We start from the raw sequence: 16,997 nt of genomic DNA, 5'->3' as shown, positions 1-16,997 counted from the left end.
TGAATCCTTTGCAGATCCTGCACTTGTCTTTTACATGAGCCTCCCCCAGGCACTTCAAGCAGCTTCACCAGCATAGGTTTCTTACACAAAGTGCATGACTTGTAGCCCAAGGACCAAGACATGCCCCATCCCTGCACTGTGTCATTGAGTTAACCAAACGTAGCCTGATCTAGTACAATTACTACTACTAACAACTTAATAACTAGAACTATATACAGTAATACTAATTAGAAACCACTGGATGGAAAGCTTGCCAAAGCAAGGAGATGTTCCAGCACTGTCACAGGCGCTAAGAAGGACCTGAGAGAGAGGAGGGCTAGTAGCGCCCTATACACCTGTGCATGTGTGCGCAGCCCCAGGGGCACTAAGCCAGTCCTACAGCTGAGGGGAAAATCTCTGGCACTGGTGCATGTGGCACACACACACTTAACTGGGAATGGACATGAGCAAGCACTCGAAGAAGAAGAGTTCCCTTCCTCCAGACTCCATACACCAAACTGATTTTAAAACTTTTAATACACATTTTTTTTAAAATGAGATTTTTCGCAAAAATTTACATGTAAAGGTCAAAACACATCCAATATCAGGATACTTTCTTTTATGCAACGGTCAAGTGACAAATTGCATCTGTGTTACACACACACACACACACACACACACACACACACACACACACACACAAAATACATCTTGAGATGCAACAACGAAAACCTGAACATTTATGAATATGAAGAGACCTACAGAGACACAGCATTTGCCCTAATGGGTGCTCCTTAAACAACTGGATATAATACAGACATCTGTCTAGTTACTTACAATAGATACTTTGATTCCTTCAATCATCATTTTGAATATTTCTTTCAGAAAATAATTTGTATTGCTAGGCTGTTCTCGTTGGTCCTCCTCTTCGGAGGCTTCCACCTGGGTTGTTGAAAGTCTGCATTGAATTGTGGTCTCTGGTGTACCCAATACATCAAGGCAATCTTCAGTAGGTTCTTAAATTTTAAGAAGCACAAACAGATCAATGGCATCTCAGATCATGCTAACTTATCCCAGTGTACCGTAAGTAACACTGGTCAAATATCCACTGTACTACATTAAACTGTGAATACATAAACATTCATCAGTTAATCTAGACATTAGTTGAACCAAATTAAATATTTAGGGTTTATCATTTAAAGACTCCATTCTGCAACTATTCCACATGCAGAACTCCCACATATTTCACGTCCCACAAACAGCAAAAATGGTCTCTTAAAAACACATGATTCTTGTTAAAGATTTAGCCGATTCACAGAAATAGGGCAAACATAAAAGTGAATGACTAACATCAGTAAATGGAAAGATTCTGGTAAGCCACATGGACATTGAAGCCACGTATATGCAACAGAAATCTAGTATAAGTTTCCTTAAATATGTTTCATCTTACTATTTTTGCCTGCACCACAGAAGACAGTACAGTCCAATCTGCTAGTGGGCCAGGCACTAGCAAGTTAGAACAGGGCTGTGTCACTTTCCCTGAAGCTCCTAGTACTGCATGGATTGGGGGGCAGTGGTCCTGTGTCCCAAGACCCTCTGGATGCCAAAGATCCTCTGGGTTCACCAAAAGAATGTCATGTAAGGTCTCTAATGAAAGCCTGTGTCACACTGATCACTATAACCATTGTGAGAGGGATGCATGGAAAACGTGAGGAGTTATGTATATATACTAAAATTACATTCTGCAAGTCTTGTAAAACGTATATAAGAATGTAAAATTACATTCTATAGTTAAAACAGATCACTCAAAGACTGTCTTGAGACCAACTCCTCCAGACAGGGGGTGGGAAAACACTTATCTAGGGAAAGGCGGTTGAGTGTTGTGTATTTTATGTTATACAATAGGAGTCCATTAGCATTGAGCTCACAATGCTAATGAAGTGCTGGCAGAGACTTCAGAACAAAACTAACAGGAAGAGGCAGACTGTAGGAGGAGGGACCATATCTTGAAGTGAACATCAAAGATCTGTTCTGGTATATTTGGTGATGCAAAGAGAGACACTGGCATCTTCACCAAGGAAGTAAACTGACAGCAAGTTTGCTTCATGAAAAAGGAATCTCAATTCAACCTCTTGGTTGAAAACACGGGAGAGAACACTGGATGAGATAAACTTCTCCATTCAGGAGGATAACCTGCAGTTAGTTAAGTTTAGGCTTTAGAATGCCTGCTGTAACGTTGGTTTATATCTAATCATTTGTTCACAGCTCTCATACTATTTATCTGAATCTCTATTCCCTCTTAAATAAATGTTCTTTTGTTTTATAAAATTGTACTCAAGTGCTATGCATAATAAAGGAGTGGTCATCTAAGGTAAAACTGGTAAACTGTGGTACACTGTTCTTTTGGGAACTGAGGATCTGAAATCTGTGGGTATCCAGTGGTCAGGTGACAGATACCACAGGAGGATATTTTGAAGGGACTCAGGGCTGGAGTACATCTGTTGTCATTCTGCAAGGCAAAAACAGGACTGGTATAGCCCAGAAGAGAGTGGCTGACAGGCTGGTTGTACTAGGAAGCTAATACCCTGTTAGCACGAGCAGGACTCCTTCAAACTGGAGGCAGCTGGTAACAAGGTAGCTCAGAGTCCGGGGTGCCCTAAGTGTCACAGGCCCCGCTTGGCAACCTCAGAAAGATGGAGGGAGGAGGCAACCAGCCACACCCTGAAACCAGCAGAAGTTGAACTGGGGGAAGCCCTCTGCCCCCCAAAAGACTCCTATGAAAATGTGGGGAAGTCAGGACCTGGCATGTAGGGTAAATTGGTGGCAGCACACAGCTACAGGGACACACAGAGGAATGGGGAAGGACAGTTATACAGTATTTCTGCGGACCCATAGTGTACAGGGAAAGCCTCAGAGTTGGCAGGTATAGATTCATGTGGAGTTGGGGAGATGGGTATGGAGAATGAGTAGCTATATGTATTCAAAGTGAGTGTCTATGCCCACAAAATGAGTGGATGGATTGGTTGGTTGGTGTAGAATTGGAAAAGGAATAAGTGTGGAGTGAAAAAGAACAGTTACTTACCTCGTAACTGTTGTTCTTCAAGATGTGTTGCTCATGTCCATTCAGAATTAGGTGTGTGCACACCACATGCACCAGTGCTGGAAATTTTTCCCCTAGTGGTATCCATAGGGCCGGCTCTAGCGCCTTCTGCAGTGGCGTGAGTATGCATTCGTATATAAAGAGCTGCCAGACCCCCTTCCTCAGTTCCTTCTTGCTGGAATTACAACAGGGGAAGGAGGGTGGGTTGTGGAATGGACATGAGAAACATCTCGAAGAACAACAGTTATGAGGTAAGTAACCGTTCTTCCTTCTTCGAGTGCTTGCTCATGTCCATTCAGAATTAGGTGACGTACCAGCAGTGCCTCTGGAGGCAGGCAGGAGTTCATAGACATGACAATTGCAGCACCGCTCTGCCAAACCCAACATCGTCCTGCACTTGCTGCGTGATGGCATAGTCGGATGTCAACATGTGTATCGAGGACCACATACTGGCTCTGCAGATGTCTTGAATGGGCACACGCACCAGGAAGGCCACTGAAGGCACCTGTGCCCTTGTGGAGTGGGCGGAGAGGGAAGCGGAAGGCGTGACTCCTGCTTGCTCATCGCAAGTCCAAATACAGGCTGTAATCCAGGAGGAGATCCACCGAGACTACACCGGACGTCCCTTCATCCGATCAGTGATTGCCATGAAGAGCTGCGAGGAGCGGCGGAAGAGCCCAGTCCTGTTGATGTAAAAAGCCAATGCCCTCCTCACATCAAGAGAGTGAAGACACCTCTCTTCATTGGATTTGTGGGGCTTTGGAAAGAACACCAGCAGGAATATGTCCTGATTGACATGGAAGTGGAAAACAACCTTCGGCAGAAAGGATGAGTGAGGATAAAGCTGCACCTTGTCCTTGGAAAAACAAAACAAACAAACAAACAAAAACAATGTGTATGGCTGGTCTGAGGTCTGGGCTTTTAACTCCGAGACCCTCCGTGCCAAGGTGATTACTACGAGGAATGCCCCTTTCCAGGATAGATGCGCGAGGGAACAAGACGCCAATGGCTTAAATTGCAGCGCTGTAAGTCTTGAGAGGACAAGGATTAGATCCCACTGAGGGACTGGGTCCCGTATCAGCAGAAAAAGTCTCTCCAGGCCCTTGAGAAATCTGGACACCATCCCGTGGGAGAAAACCCAGCTGTCCTGGATCAGAGGGTGAAAGGCCGAAATCGTTGCCAGGTGCACCTTAATAGACAAGAAGGCCAAGCCCTCCTGCTTCAGACAAAGCAGATAATCCAGGATCATCTGAATAGGTGATTTAGTTGGCGAGATGTTTTGAGCCATCGCTCAGCAGGTAAAGCGTTTCCATTTAGCTAAATAAGATGCCCTCATAGATGGCTTCCTGCTCTCCAACAGGATTCTCTGACTTGGGCTGAGCAGTGGCACTCATCTTTGCTCAACCACGAAGCATCCACGTCGTCAGGTGCAGAATGGTCATATCAGGGTGCAGCAGCCGACCTTAGTCTTGAGAGAGAAGGTCTGGTCTCAGCAGGAGTGACCATGGCCTGGCCATCGAGAGTTCTGACAGCGTCCCAAACCAATGCTGCCTGGGCCATGCCGGGGCTATCAGGATGACCCGCAGTCTGTCCCACTTGATCTACACGAGGACTCAGTGGGAGAGGTATTGGGGGAAAAGTGTATAATGGACCCCTCGTCCATGACAGGAGAAAAGTGTCCGACAAGGAGGCATCCCCCAATCCCATGAGGAAGCACTTCCTGTTCTCCCTAGTAGCAAATAGGTCTACTTGGGGAGTTCCCCACCTCTGGAAAATGCTGTCGGCTACCTCCTGGTGTAGGGACCACTAGTGGTGAGAGCAAAAGGTCCTGCTCAGACGATCTGCCAGAGTATTTTTCAGACCAGATAGGTATACCACTTCTAGATGGATGTTGTGGCTCTCACAGAACTCCCAGAGATACAAGGCCTCACGACAGAGTGCTGAAGATCTGGATCCAACTTGCCTGTTGGTATAGTACATGGTAGCTACGCTGTCAGGACTCTCACCACTTTGTTGGAAAGTTGCGGTAGGAATACCTTGCAGGCCAGGCGAGTCATCTTGAGCTCCCTGACATTGATGTGGACAGATGACTCTTCCCTGGATCAAAGACCCTGAGTCCTTAGAGTACCGAGGTGGGCACCCCAGCCCACATCTGAAGTGTCTGATACGAACGACTGGGTCAGTCTGGGGGCCACGAAAGGTACCCCTGCCAATACATGCCAAGATTCTAGCCACCATGACAGGGAGCTAAGTACATGGGGGTGGGATTGTGAGTACTCTGTCCAAGGGATGTCTGGCTCGGGAGTAAACCGTGGCAAGCCACAACTGGAGCAGCCGAAGTCGCATCCTGGCATGCCGGACCACGTACATACACAATGCCAGGTGTCCCAGGAGACTGAGGCACACTCTTGTCATGGTGAGGGAGTAAGGCTGTGAGTTGGGCTATGAGCCCGGACAATGTCAAGAATCTGTACCTGGGCAATTGCGCTCTGGCTTGTGTATTGTCCAGAACGGCCCCTATGAACTCGATCCTTTGAACTGATTTTTGCTCATTTATTAGCAGGCCCAGTGACCAACAGGTGACCTTCATGATCTCAATGCTGCGTTGGACCTGCCCCCCCCATGACCGACCCCCGATCAGCCAGTCATCCAGGTAAGGAAAGCCTATACTCCTCTGTGCCCGAGGTGGGCCGCTACTACCACCATGCATTTGGTGAATACATGCGATGCAGTGGAGAGGCCAAATGGAAGAACCGCAAACTGGTAGTGCTGGGTGCCCACAGTAAATTGCAGGAATTTCCTGTGGCCCGGGAAGATTGCAAAATGAAAATAGGCATCCTTTAACTCGAGAGCGGCGTACCAGTCATTCAGATCCAGTGAGGGAATGATAGCTGCCAGGGTGACCACATGGAGTTTCAGTTTTTTGAGGAATTTGTTCAAAGCACACAGATCTAGGATGAGCCTCAGCCCTCCTTTGGCTTTTGGGATCAGAAAGTAACGGGAGTAAAAGCCCCTTCCTTTCAATGCTTGAGAGACCTCTTCCATTGCTCCCACACGCAGCAGGGCCTGCACCTCCTGAACTAGGAGTTGCTCATGAGAGGAGTCCCTGAAGAGGGACGGGGAGAGGGGGAGGGCGGGAAGGTGGGAGCAAAAGAAACTGGAGGGTATAGCCAAAGGCCACTGTGCTTAGTACCCAGACAGCCATAGCTATGGTCCTCCAAGTGGGAAGGAAAGGAAAGATGCTAGATGAGAAGAAAATAATTGGGAATTTGGATCCTGAATAGAGTCCGTTAGGCCATTCTCGGGCACACCCTGAAAAGACTTGCTTTCCCTTTGAGAGATGGCTGCTCAGCCCTGATCTCGAGGTCGAGGCTGGCAAATTGCCCCAACTGTGCTTATAGTTCTTGTGTCTCCTCCTGTAGGGCTCCATTCAGGCCTGACTCCTGAAGCGCTGCTGATAATGCCTGAAGTGCCTCCTGGACGAAGACGGTGTGTAGAGGCCCAACGATCTCAAAGTGGCCCTTGAGTCCTTCAGCCCATGCAGCCTGGAGTCAATCTGGTCTACAAAGAGGGCAGAACCATCAAACAGGAGGTCCTGGATAGATTGCTGAACCTCTATCGAAAGACCGGATGATTGCAGCCACGATACTCTCCTCATCAACACTGCTGAAGCCATCGACTGCACCGCCAAGTCCACTGCATCCGATGCCGCCTGTAGGGAGGCTTTGACTACTGCCTTCCCCTCCTCCAGGACAACTTCAAACTCCTTCTTGGAGGACTGTGGGAAGGAGCTGGCGAACTTTTCCAGTGACTGCCAGATATCATAATGGTAACGGCCTAAGAGCTCCTGTTTCGACACCCTCAGCTGCTGGCTCACTGTTGAACACACCTTGCAGCCAAATAAATCTAATTTTTTGGCCTCTATTTTTGGGTATTGAGCTCATTTGTGCCTGCCTGTCACGCCCGTTAGCTGCCATCATGACTAGCAAACCCGGGGATAGGTGCGTGTATAAGTATTCACACCCCTTGGCGGGCATATAATATTTCTTCTCCGACCACTTACATGTGCGGGGCTGGGAGGCCAGGATCTTCCACAATGCTTTGGCAAGCTTCAGCACCCCATTGTGCATCGGGAGGGCTACTCTGGAGGGCGCCGCAGATGCCAGGACTCCAAAGAGTTCATCTACTGGCTCAGAAAGTTGCTCTATTTTGAGGCCCAATTTAGCTACTACCCACTTTAACAGGTCTTGGTGTGCCCTGTAATCGTCCAGAGAGGTGGCGTGAGACGGACACACCACAGCCTCTTCCAGTGAGGAGGATGAGGAGGCAGGAATCTGAGGGGGGGCTCGATCTTCCTCCCCGGTCAAGGTGGTTACCGAGAGACTGGCTGAAAGAATCTTCCCGGTCTGACCTTATAGTTGCCTCCGGTGCCGCGGCCACGCCCTTAGATGACGACGGTACCAAGGCACTCACAGATGACAGCATATGGCATTGTGGCCTGAGGGAATCCCCACGGGTTCCAATATTGCCAGAGACCTGGCCATTCTCCTTGCAGTCAACCTCTAGTACGGTGGCATGGGAAACCTTGTGGGTTGCTTGGGGCCTTGCCCCTTCGAGGGGACCACTTCTTCTCCCGATTCCAAGGAGCTAAGAGCTGGTGACCAAGGGGGCGCCGACGCCATGTGAGTCTCTGCGCCGCTTCTTAAACATCTGGGCTCCAGTGATGGGGAATGGTGCCGAGAACCTGAGAGCTGTTCACGCCCTGACCGCATCTTGTCCTTAAGCGCTGAGTCCGATCGTAGCTCCGACATCAATCTAAGAGCCAACTCCATGAGAAGGGCCTTAAGCCTAACGTCTCGGTCTTTCTTGGTTCGAGGGCGAAACCCTGTGCAGATCTTACACTTCTCGCAAAGGTGGGCTTCCCCCAGGCACTTCAAACAGTTCCGGTGCAGGTCGCTCAACGGCACAGGCTTCTTGCACAAAGCACAGGGTTTAAAACCCAGGGACCGGGGCATGCCCTGTTCCCTGGGTAAACTATAACTAACCAACCACTAACTACTAGATGATAAACTCTGGAACAACTATGTACACTATATAAAACAAAGAACCACTAGGAATACTGAAATTTGCAGGAGCAAGAGAGTGCTCCAGCACCATCACAGGCGGTAAGAAAAAACTCAGAGGGAGGGCGTATATGGGTGCCACTGCAGAGGGCGCTAGAGCCAGTCCCATGGATACCAGTAGAGGAAAAATTTTCAGCACCGGTGCGTGCAGTGCGCACACACCTAATTCTGGATGGACATGAGCAAGCACTCGAAGAAGAATATCTGTATGTAAAGACTATAAATTGAATGAAAGTGGGTAGTAGAATGAATGAGTAGAATGGAGAGGGTAAGAGATGTGCAATACATCTGTACAAATTTATAAAAATTAGGCAAGTTATATTTTTAAATTGCAAATGTTGAGAGGTATGCATTATAAGAGTTCTAAATCTGACCTACATTTCTGTACCTAATTGCCTCTAACCTCTGAGAGATTGACAAAAAAGCTCCCCCTTGCTTTAGACTTAATCAGAATTAGGTATTTCTTACATGAACTTGTCCAGTTCAGTGAAATAAAAATTAGATCCGATGTGTCAAGTATTCAGTACAGGAAGCAGAGACTAAGCACCGGTGGTGAGGATGAATTTTTAAGTTAAAAAAACATTAATCCAAATTCTGAGAGTCAATCTCAGATTAGCTCCTCTCCCTTCATACTCACAACACATTAAGAACATTAATACATTTTTAATTAAACAAAAACACTGGCACAGCCAGGCAACAATGAACATAAAGCAATTCTTTGTCCAGCTATGCTGGAAAGACAGGAAACATTGGATGTGATTTAATTAGACAACAACTTTATTCTTAAGTGTCTGGGAGAACCAGGGGAGATAAAAGAAAGTGTACAGTGCAGGTAGTTCCATAATCATTTCTTTATATACTCAGGGGGCCTCCTTCAGCCCTCCCATTTATCCATTCTGGTGCCCAGCCAACTCACTGCTGGGACCTCAACATCCCGGCCTCACTCGAATGAAGGTTAAGAGGGGGCATAAAGGAGAGGGAGTTAGCTTCCAGGCCATACCAGCCATAGGAGCCCTGAAAACCCCTCCCCTTTTCGGCTCCTTTAAAGGATAACTCCTTTGAATTCTTTACCAATCCATTTTATCTGATCTCTTCCCTATGGAGTACCTGCACTAGACAGCTGCCCCATGTTTACATAATAAGCTGTAATATCACAGCCTAACTCCCTTTTCTTGTTTGCCTCACCTAAGCCCCCTTCAAGCCTGCTGTGGGGAAGGCAAAAAACCCACTTCTCCTTGGCCAATCAGGCAGGGAGGGAAAAATTCCTTTTCAGCTCCCCAAGAAAGCAGCAACTCACACAATACCGACAGCAGATTTTGACAAAACCTAGTATTTCACCACTTCCATGGATGGAGAGTGGGTGCTGCTCTGCTCCAGGTTAAAGAGGGCTTTTCCTGCACCAGGATGGACCTATGTAATCCCCCCTCTCTAGCCCTTAAAAGGAGCACACACCTTTTCCAGCAAGCCAGACAGCAGCCCCCACTGCTTAATATGTGGTGAGGTCATTATAAGCATAGTTACTATATTTTTTCCCATGTTCCTACCTTGATAAATGAGTCTGTTAACTGCTAAAACAGTAAGTCTCTGTAACCTCTGTATAAACTCAGTCTCAGTGGCTCGAATAGGATTCTCTTGGCTCATCCTCCGCTGCATCATCATGTTGAGTTCATCACTTGCTACTAAACGCATTTTCATCACCAATGTGTCAGAATGAGCAAGAGAAAATTTTCTGGGACCTTTAAGGACAGAGAAATATATTATAGCATCCTCATGAATAGATTACATATCACATTCGTAAACTAATTGCATGTAGCAGTAGCTTTCATCTAGGAAAGAAAACTGGTTGTGGTTATGAGGAAAAATATTTGAAATATATTTCTTGAAAAAGGAACAAGGAATGTTCAGGTTTTTTCTTTTTTTAAATATGGGAAAAAGTGAGAGTTTTTCAACTTGAAAATGAAATCTATATAAAATCCATGTAACAACAACATAAAACATTAAAGTGTTTAAGGATTTGATAAAGAACTCATCTTAAAATATAGTACATTACCTATTTAATTTTCTTTGGCGTTTCCAAAACTATCTAATTTCTCAGAAATATTCACCATACAAAACAGCTTCTGAACTGTCAGTGTTTCACTTCCCTACTTTAATAAAGTTACCACATTACTGCTGTTATTATACAGTTATTTATTCTTATACTAACATGCTTATAGAAAGTGGTTTTTAAGAAATGTGAACTAATATCTATGAAATTAACAGCTCTGAAAGGTAAACACATCATATTGATCTATCAAAGATATTTTGATAGATGCATTATTTCATATCTAATCCTGCAAAACATTTCCTGAGAAATGTTTTTGCAGAATGAATTGGTTGGTATGACCACCACTACTGCACCTGCTGCTGTAGGGAACGTATATGAGGAGGATCCAGTAGGGGACTGGAAGGGCAGCTCCTGATTTAACAGATTGAAGGAGAGGGGCATCGGAAGTTGACTGTAGGAACAGAAGTGTTGTTTTGATAGACAAGGAATAATGGAATCGTTCATTGCAACTGAACCTTTGTTTTAAGCAACAGAACACACATCAGTTTACGTAACAGTCTTCAGGGAAATCTTAAATGCAGCTGAATATAATGACCTAGATATACAGAGCACCTTCCAGCCAAAGATTCCAAAAGCACTTTACAAAAATGATTCACAAAACTATAATAATCTGAACTGGTAATGCTACCTAGAGTTAAGGATGCAGAACACTTCCCACAGCATTTAGTTGCTTATAAAACTAATGGTTCAAACTGAAATTTTGCATGCTGGGTATCTACCTCAGACTGATATTTTGTGTGTGTGAAAGTTTCAGTTAATCTCATTCTTGAAAAACAGCAGAACTGTTTTAAGGAAAACTAGGTTTTTCTCAAGTTAAGAAAATCATACAACTCTTTAAGAAGCTCTAGCACCTAAATGCTTTGGAGCAGGGACTTGCAACTTGGCAGGAGACTCACCCTAGCGGATGTACTATTTGCCATCCATATGAAAATTTGTCCTAATTTATCATGACACTCTAGTAGAGGATGAGAGCTCACTACTGCTATCATTTCCTCTGTTAGCTGAAGTGGTAGACCATTGTCTGTGCTGTGGAGAGTCACTCACTGTCTCTGAGCTGTATTTTGCAAAATCTAAATGATGCATATTTAACATACTAAATTTCCTAAATATAAGCAGTACATTCAGTGGTGAAAAAGTCATGTAGTCATGTAAAAATAAAGTTGCAGGGAATTCATCAAACACAAGTACATACATACACACTTTTACAACTACTGTCTCATTGAATACCAGAGTAGAAAAACATGACTAAGCTCCAATCAAGGGCAGGGGAAGCCATAAAATTCGCTAAACACAATATGCTAAAAAATTTATCACTCACCAGCAATACTTTTACGCTTTTGAAACATTGCGTGATGATGGGTAGCAGGTAAATGCAAAGAGTTGGTCAGGTCCTGAGAGTCTTGGTTTGCTGTAGCTTTTATTAATTCAATAGCTGCCTGAAGAACTCTGAACTGCAGAGCAATTGCCATGTCTACAAATAAGAGGCAACAATGAGCATGTGACATTTTCCTCAAGGTAGTTTACATAAATAAGTATCCAAAATGTTAGCATATTTCTTATTTTCATTTTATCCTTGTACATATATTTCTGTAACACCAAAATATTAAAAATTTCACTCAAAACTTTTGAAATCAATGTTGAAATGAATTTTCAAAAAAGAGGTGACAAACCTCTTTTCAAGATGTTGATGGAAATAAAAAGGGGCAAGATATATTTTTAAAATTTCAAGACTACACATTTCCGAGACAGTCACTTGCAAAACCACCCCAATATTAGACACGTCACAGTATCAGTTTCAAAGCAAAGATTCTCCCCCCTTTGGGAAATATAGCCAAGAAATTTTACTTTTGTCATATTTTTATTTATTAAAAGTTATAAATGGAAATAACATTTATTAAATGGAACCTCTTAATATTGTCATGATTCTCACAATACTGCAAATATTCCATTCTAGGCCTTTTACCTCAGATGCATAAGCAGAACTCCAAATACTGATACATATTAATAAAAAGCAAATTAGGATCCTAATTAAGCCACTATTGTATGAGGGCCACTTACAGGGAAATAAGGTACACAACCAGGTACTTCCTGATCCCCAACATTTAGCCCTTTTTGTGATCGATTTCACAGAAGATATTCCTGTGAGAAAGTTGGCAGTTACATTTTCAAATTCTGTGGAAGTGAAAGCTTATGACTTACTTTGTGTCTTCTCATTTTTACTATTTTGAAGATGTCCCAGTAGTACAATGAGGTCCTCAATAACACGAAAATATAGAGAACCTGAGGAACTGCAGGCATGAATTGTGACTGCTACTAATAATTGTTGTATATCGCACACAAGTAGCTTGTAGTCATTCAATGGAATGCTGTAAACGAAGTCAGTTATAATTACTAGAAATAATGCTATTTTAATTCTGATGGTCTCATATGAATACAAAAAACTGGTATGGTTAGTAGAAGGAAAAGTAATTTACAGATAATGTTACAAAATCCAAACACGCCACACTTTATCTGATGCTGCTGAAGACTGGAAATACATTGTGTTAATACTAAAAGGCAACATTAGCTATGTTTTAGTTCATAAAAAGTAGTCACACAAAAATCTTTGAAAGAGATTTCAGAGTTCCACAACTGTTTTGAAAGCAGATGACTTGCATTAAATGAAGAACGAATCTGAATTATGAAGTTCTCAAATTACTGAACGTTAAATGCTGTGTACCATTCTCTCCAGTTTTGCAACCATAAATTAGTGTTGTACTGAACATTCAAAATTTTGAATATTTGTTCTGCACCCTCCTAACTGAACACATGAGCAAACAGTTTACTTTCCTCTGTTTAGATTTCAAAAAATATGTAAAATGTTTTTAAACATATCAACTTTTTTTTGAGTAAAGTTAGTATTAGATCATGAACAGTGCAGCTATTCTTTGGATGGGAGTAGCAGACTAATCTTATGTAAACTGCATCCTCTCCCCTAGCCTAGCTGCTCCTGCAGGTCAGCCACTGGTCATATGTTTAGTAGAATACTTTTGCGTCTTGCGTGTGATTGATGTTTCATTGTTTACATAGTATAGTGTGGCTTATATTTGGGTTTCCCAACCTGGGAATCATGGGTGGAGAGAAGGAAAATACCCAACTTTCAGTGCTTTAGTCCCATTTCAGTCTTAAATGAGCAATGTCCCTCAGTGAAAGTCTCAAAGTTTCCAATGTTCTACACAAATGTAATGCCTCCTTATTTTATTGCTTATCATTTACATCAAAAGTAAAGAACTACAAAACTGTGACCATCGACCATTATACTAAAGAAATTAATCAACTAATTTTAATTTCCTACATCTTGAATAATTTTGTTTTGTATCCCTTATGTTTGGTCTTTGTTACAAACTGCATAGGATATTTGAGCCTTGGTAAGTTGAAAGATATGCTTTTAGCAGCTTCCTCCTTTCCAGCAGAGGCCACTACCTCCCAGCAGCTAGGACTCTTCTCTCCTGTAAACTCAGCTGGTTCTCTGTTTCGGTCATGCCCTCAGCATTGTCCCTGAATGCAGGGCAGAGCAGACATAGCCAGCTGGGCAGGGAATGGGATGAGCCTCAAAGCAGCCAACCAAGCCAAATTACTTCTCTTTACAATAAATCAGATCCAACATTGAGAAAATGAGAGGGGCCAGGAGGATTCTTGAATTTTTTTTCCTCCTTCCAGTTTTGCATTCAAACTGTTCCATTTTCAAATGTTCCAACATTCATTCATTTCAAAATAGAAAATGTTCAAATACAAAGACTACCAAAAACTCTCAAACACAACCACAACTTGTACATTTGTTTACTGGAAAGTAGATTAGCTACTTAACTCATTTGATCTAAAAAATTTGTTAGCTACCATTTACAGATGATGTGCATGATGGAAATTTTAGACAAAAATACTGTGGTAGGGTGGCCTTTGTGCTCCTGTGGGCTGAGTGCTTTTTCAGTGTGGTGGGCACAAAATGGCCGCTCGGGGCTCCCACCAGTCTTAAGATGGTGGCCGTCTCGCTTCTGCCCAGTCTTCCTTCAGGCCTTCGCAGGCTGAGCAGTGCCCTCGGGACCTTAGGTTCTAAGGTTGGGGTAGGGGGTGTCCGAGCCTGCCCTCTTCTTTGGGCACCAGCCCAGAGACCCTGGCTGACAGCAGTGGCTGGCTGCTGCTATAAGGCACTGTGTAAGTCTTCTCTCTGGGCTGCTTCCCTACCCTGGTCTTCGTTGGGGCTAAGTAGCCACTCCAACGGGCAAGCCCCTGCTTTCCTCTGGCTCCTGCCACTCACAGTTCTTCTTCTCCTTCTCCCGCTCTCCAAACTCTCCAAAGCTCCAGACCTCCAAACTCTCCAAACTCCAAGAGCACCCTGCCTTGCTGGCAGGGAGCTTATATCTGCTCCCAGGGAGTGCTTAATGGGTCTCAGCTGACTCTGGCCTCAGCTGGCCCTAATCAGCCTGGAGGAAGCCTTGGGTAGCTGCTAGGGGAACACGGCCTTGGCCATTCTTAGGTTAACATAGTGCCCTTCTACCACCCTCTGGTAGCCCCTGTCACAATACAAAGTGAAAGTTAACGAGGTTTTAAGAAGTGCCATGATGAATGAGAGATCTGAAGACTAAATTTACTTTAAGATTAAATGTAGCATTGTCCATTGACCGAAATGGGCAACTAAGGCTCGCCAAAAGACAATTGCATACAATTGGATACAAATAAAAAGTACAATATTAAATTTGTTCAACTGAAGTTAAAACTGTGAAATGTCTATTACAACAATGCTTAAATTTAACGAAGATCGGTTACTTACCTCGTAACTGTTGTTCTTTGAGATGTGTTACTCATGTCCATTCTGCTTTAGGGGTATATGTGCGCCATATGCACCAGTGCTGGAAGTTCTTCCCCTAGTGGTACCTGTAGGTACCCTTTGCAGCGGTGCACGTATGTGCTCATATATATGGCGCTGCCAGCCCTTCTCCCTCTCAGTTTCTTCTTGCCGGAACTCCAACAGAGGGAACAGAGGATGGGCTGTGGAATGGACATGAGCAACACATCTCGAAGAACAACACTTACAAGGTAAGTAACCTTTCTTCTTCGAGTGCTTGCTCATGTCCATTCTGATTTAGGTGATTTACCAGCTGTGCCTCTGGAGGTGGGCAGGAGTTCATGGCCATGAAGTTTTCAGTACCGCTCTGCCAAATCCTACATCGTCCCGAGCTTGCTGCTTCATGGCATAGTGGGACGTGAAGGTATGTACGGATGACCTTATAGCAGCCCTACAAATATCCTGAATAGGCACATGCACAAGGAAAGCCGCTAAAGATGCCCGGGCCCTTGTGGAGTGAGCTGACAGGGACACGAGAGGTGCGACTCCGGCTTGTTCATAACAGCTCGAATGCAGACTGTAATCCAGGACAACATTAGTTGCAAGGATACTGGTTTGCCCTTCATCCTATCAGTAATCACCACAAAGAGTTGCGTGGAGTGGCGGAACGGTCTGGTCCTGTCGATATAGAAGGCATCTTAAATTGAGTGAGTGCAGGTGCCTGTCTTCATTGGCGCTGTGAGGCTTAGGGCAGAATACCAGCAAGGAGATGTCCTGATTAATGTGAAAGTGGGAAACTACTTTTGGCAGGAACACAGGATGATGGCGAAGCTGGACCTTGTCCTTGAAGAACGCCATATAAGGCAGCTCCAAGATCAGGACCTTAATCTCTGACACCCTGCATGCAGAGGTGTTGCTACTAGAAAGGCCACCTTCCAGGACAAGTGCATGGGTGAGCATGAGGCAAAGGTCTGAAAGGCAGAGCCATGAGCCAGGACAGGACAAGGTTTAGGGCCCACTGGGGAACTGGCTCTCTGATCAGAGGGAAGAGCCTTTCCAACCCTTTAAGGAATCTAATTGCCATCACATGGGAGAAAACCGATCTACCGTATGTCAGTGGGTGAAAAGCCGATATCGCTGCCAGATGAATGCTGACAGACAAAAAGGCTAAGCCTTCCTGTTTTAAATGAAGCAAATAGTCCAAGATCACCTGTACAGGAGAGTTTGTTGGTAATACATTCTGCAAGGCTGCTCAGCAGGCGAAGCGCTTCCATTTTGCTAGGTAGGACGCCCTGGTGGAAGGCTTCCTTCTTTCCAACAGCATTCTCTGAACCTGGGCCGAACAGTGATGCTCTTCCCTGTTCAGCCATGAAGCAGCCATGCTGTCAGATGCAGGGAGGCTAAGTCCGGGTGAAGTAACCGACCCTGTCCTGGGAAATGAGGTCTGGGCACAGTGGCAGAGACCAAGGACGAGCCACCAAGAGATCCAACAGCATCCCGAACCAGTGTTGGTCAGGCCGCTCTGGGGCTATCAGGATGATTCGTGCTTTGTCCCTCTTGACTTTCACCAGAACCCTGTGCACAAGAGGTATCAGGGAAAATGCGTACATCAGACCCCTTGACCACGAGAGAAGGAAAGCATCTGTCCGAGAGCCATCCTCCGATCCCAGAAGACAGCAGAAGTGAACACATTTCCCATTTTCCCTGGTCACAAACAGGTCCACCTGGGGAGTTCCCCATCTTTGGAAGACTCCTGGTGGAGTGACCACTCGTAGTGAAAGCAAAAGGATTTTCTCAAACGAACTGCTAGGGTATTTTTCAGCCCCGGCAGATGGACTGCTTCAAGGTGGATGTTATGATCCACAC

At 44.7% G+C, this 16,997-nt stretch overlaps 1 protein-coding gene across 6 annotated transcripts in view; it reads right to left on the bottom strand.

Annotated features, from left to right (window-relative positions):
* LYST (lysosomal trafficking regulator) overlaps positions 1-16,997 on the bottom strand; it is a 164,146-nt gene that overhangs the window by 52,005 nt on the left and 95,144 nt on the right. For all 6 annotated transcript variants that reach the window (XM_067535985.1, XM_067535988.1, XM_067535987.1 and 3 more), the window contains exons 27-30: positions 12,509-12,675; positions 11,628-11,780; positions 9,747-9,938; positions 817-995 (exon numbers count right to left, since the gene is read on the bottom strand). In XM_067535985.1, the coding sequence (XP_067392086.1) occupies positions 817-995; positions 9,747-9,938; positions 11,628-11,780; positions 12,509-12,675 (691 nt within the window). The remainder of the gene's footprint in view (positions 1-816; positions 996-9,746; positions 9,939-11,627; positions 11,781-12,508; positions 12,676-16,997) is intronic.

This window comes from Emydura macquarii, unplaced genomic scaffold, assembly GCF_026122565.2.
Source record: "Emydura macquarii macquarii isolate MOO-44397 ecotype Brisbane River unplaced genomic scaffold, CSIRO-AGI_Emac_v2 contig_3517, whole genome shotgun sequence".
Lineage (NCBI taxonomy): Eukaryota > Metazoa > Chordata > Testudines > Chelidae > Emydura > Emydura macquarii.
This window is presented reverse-complemented; position numbering and strand designations above follow the sequence as displayed.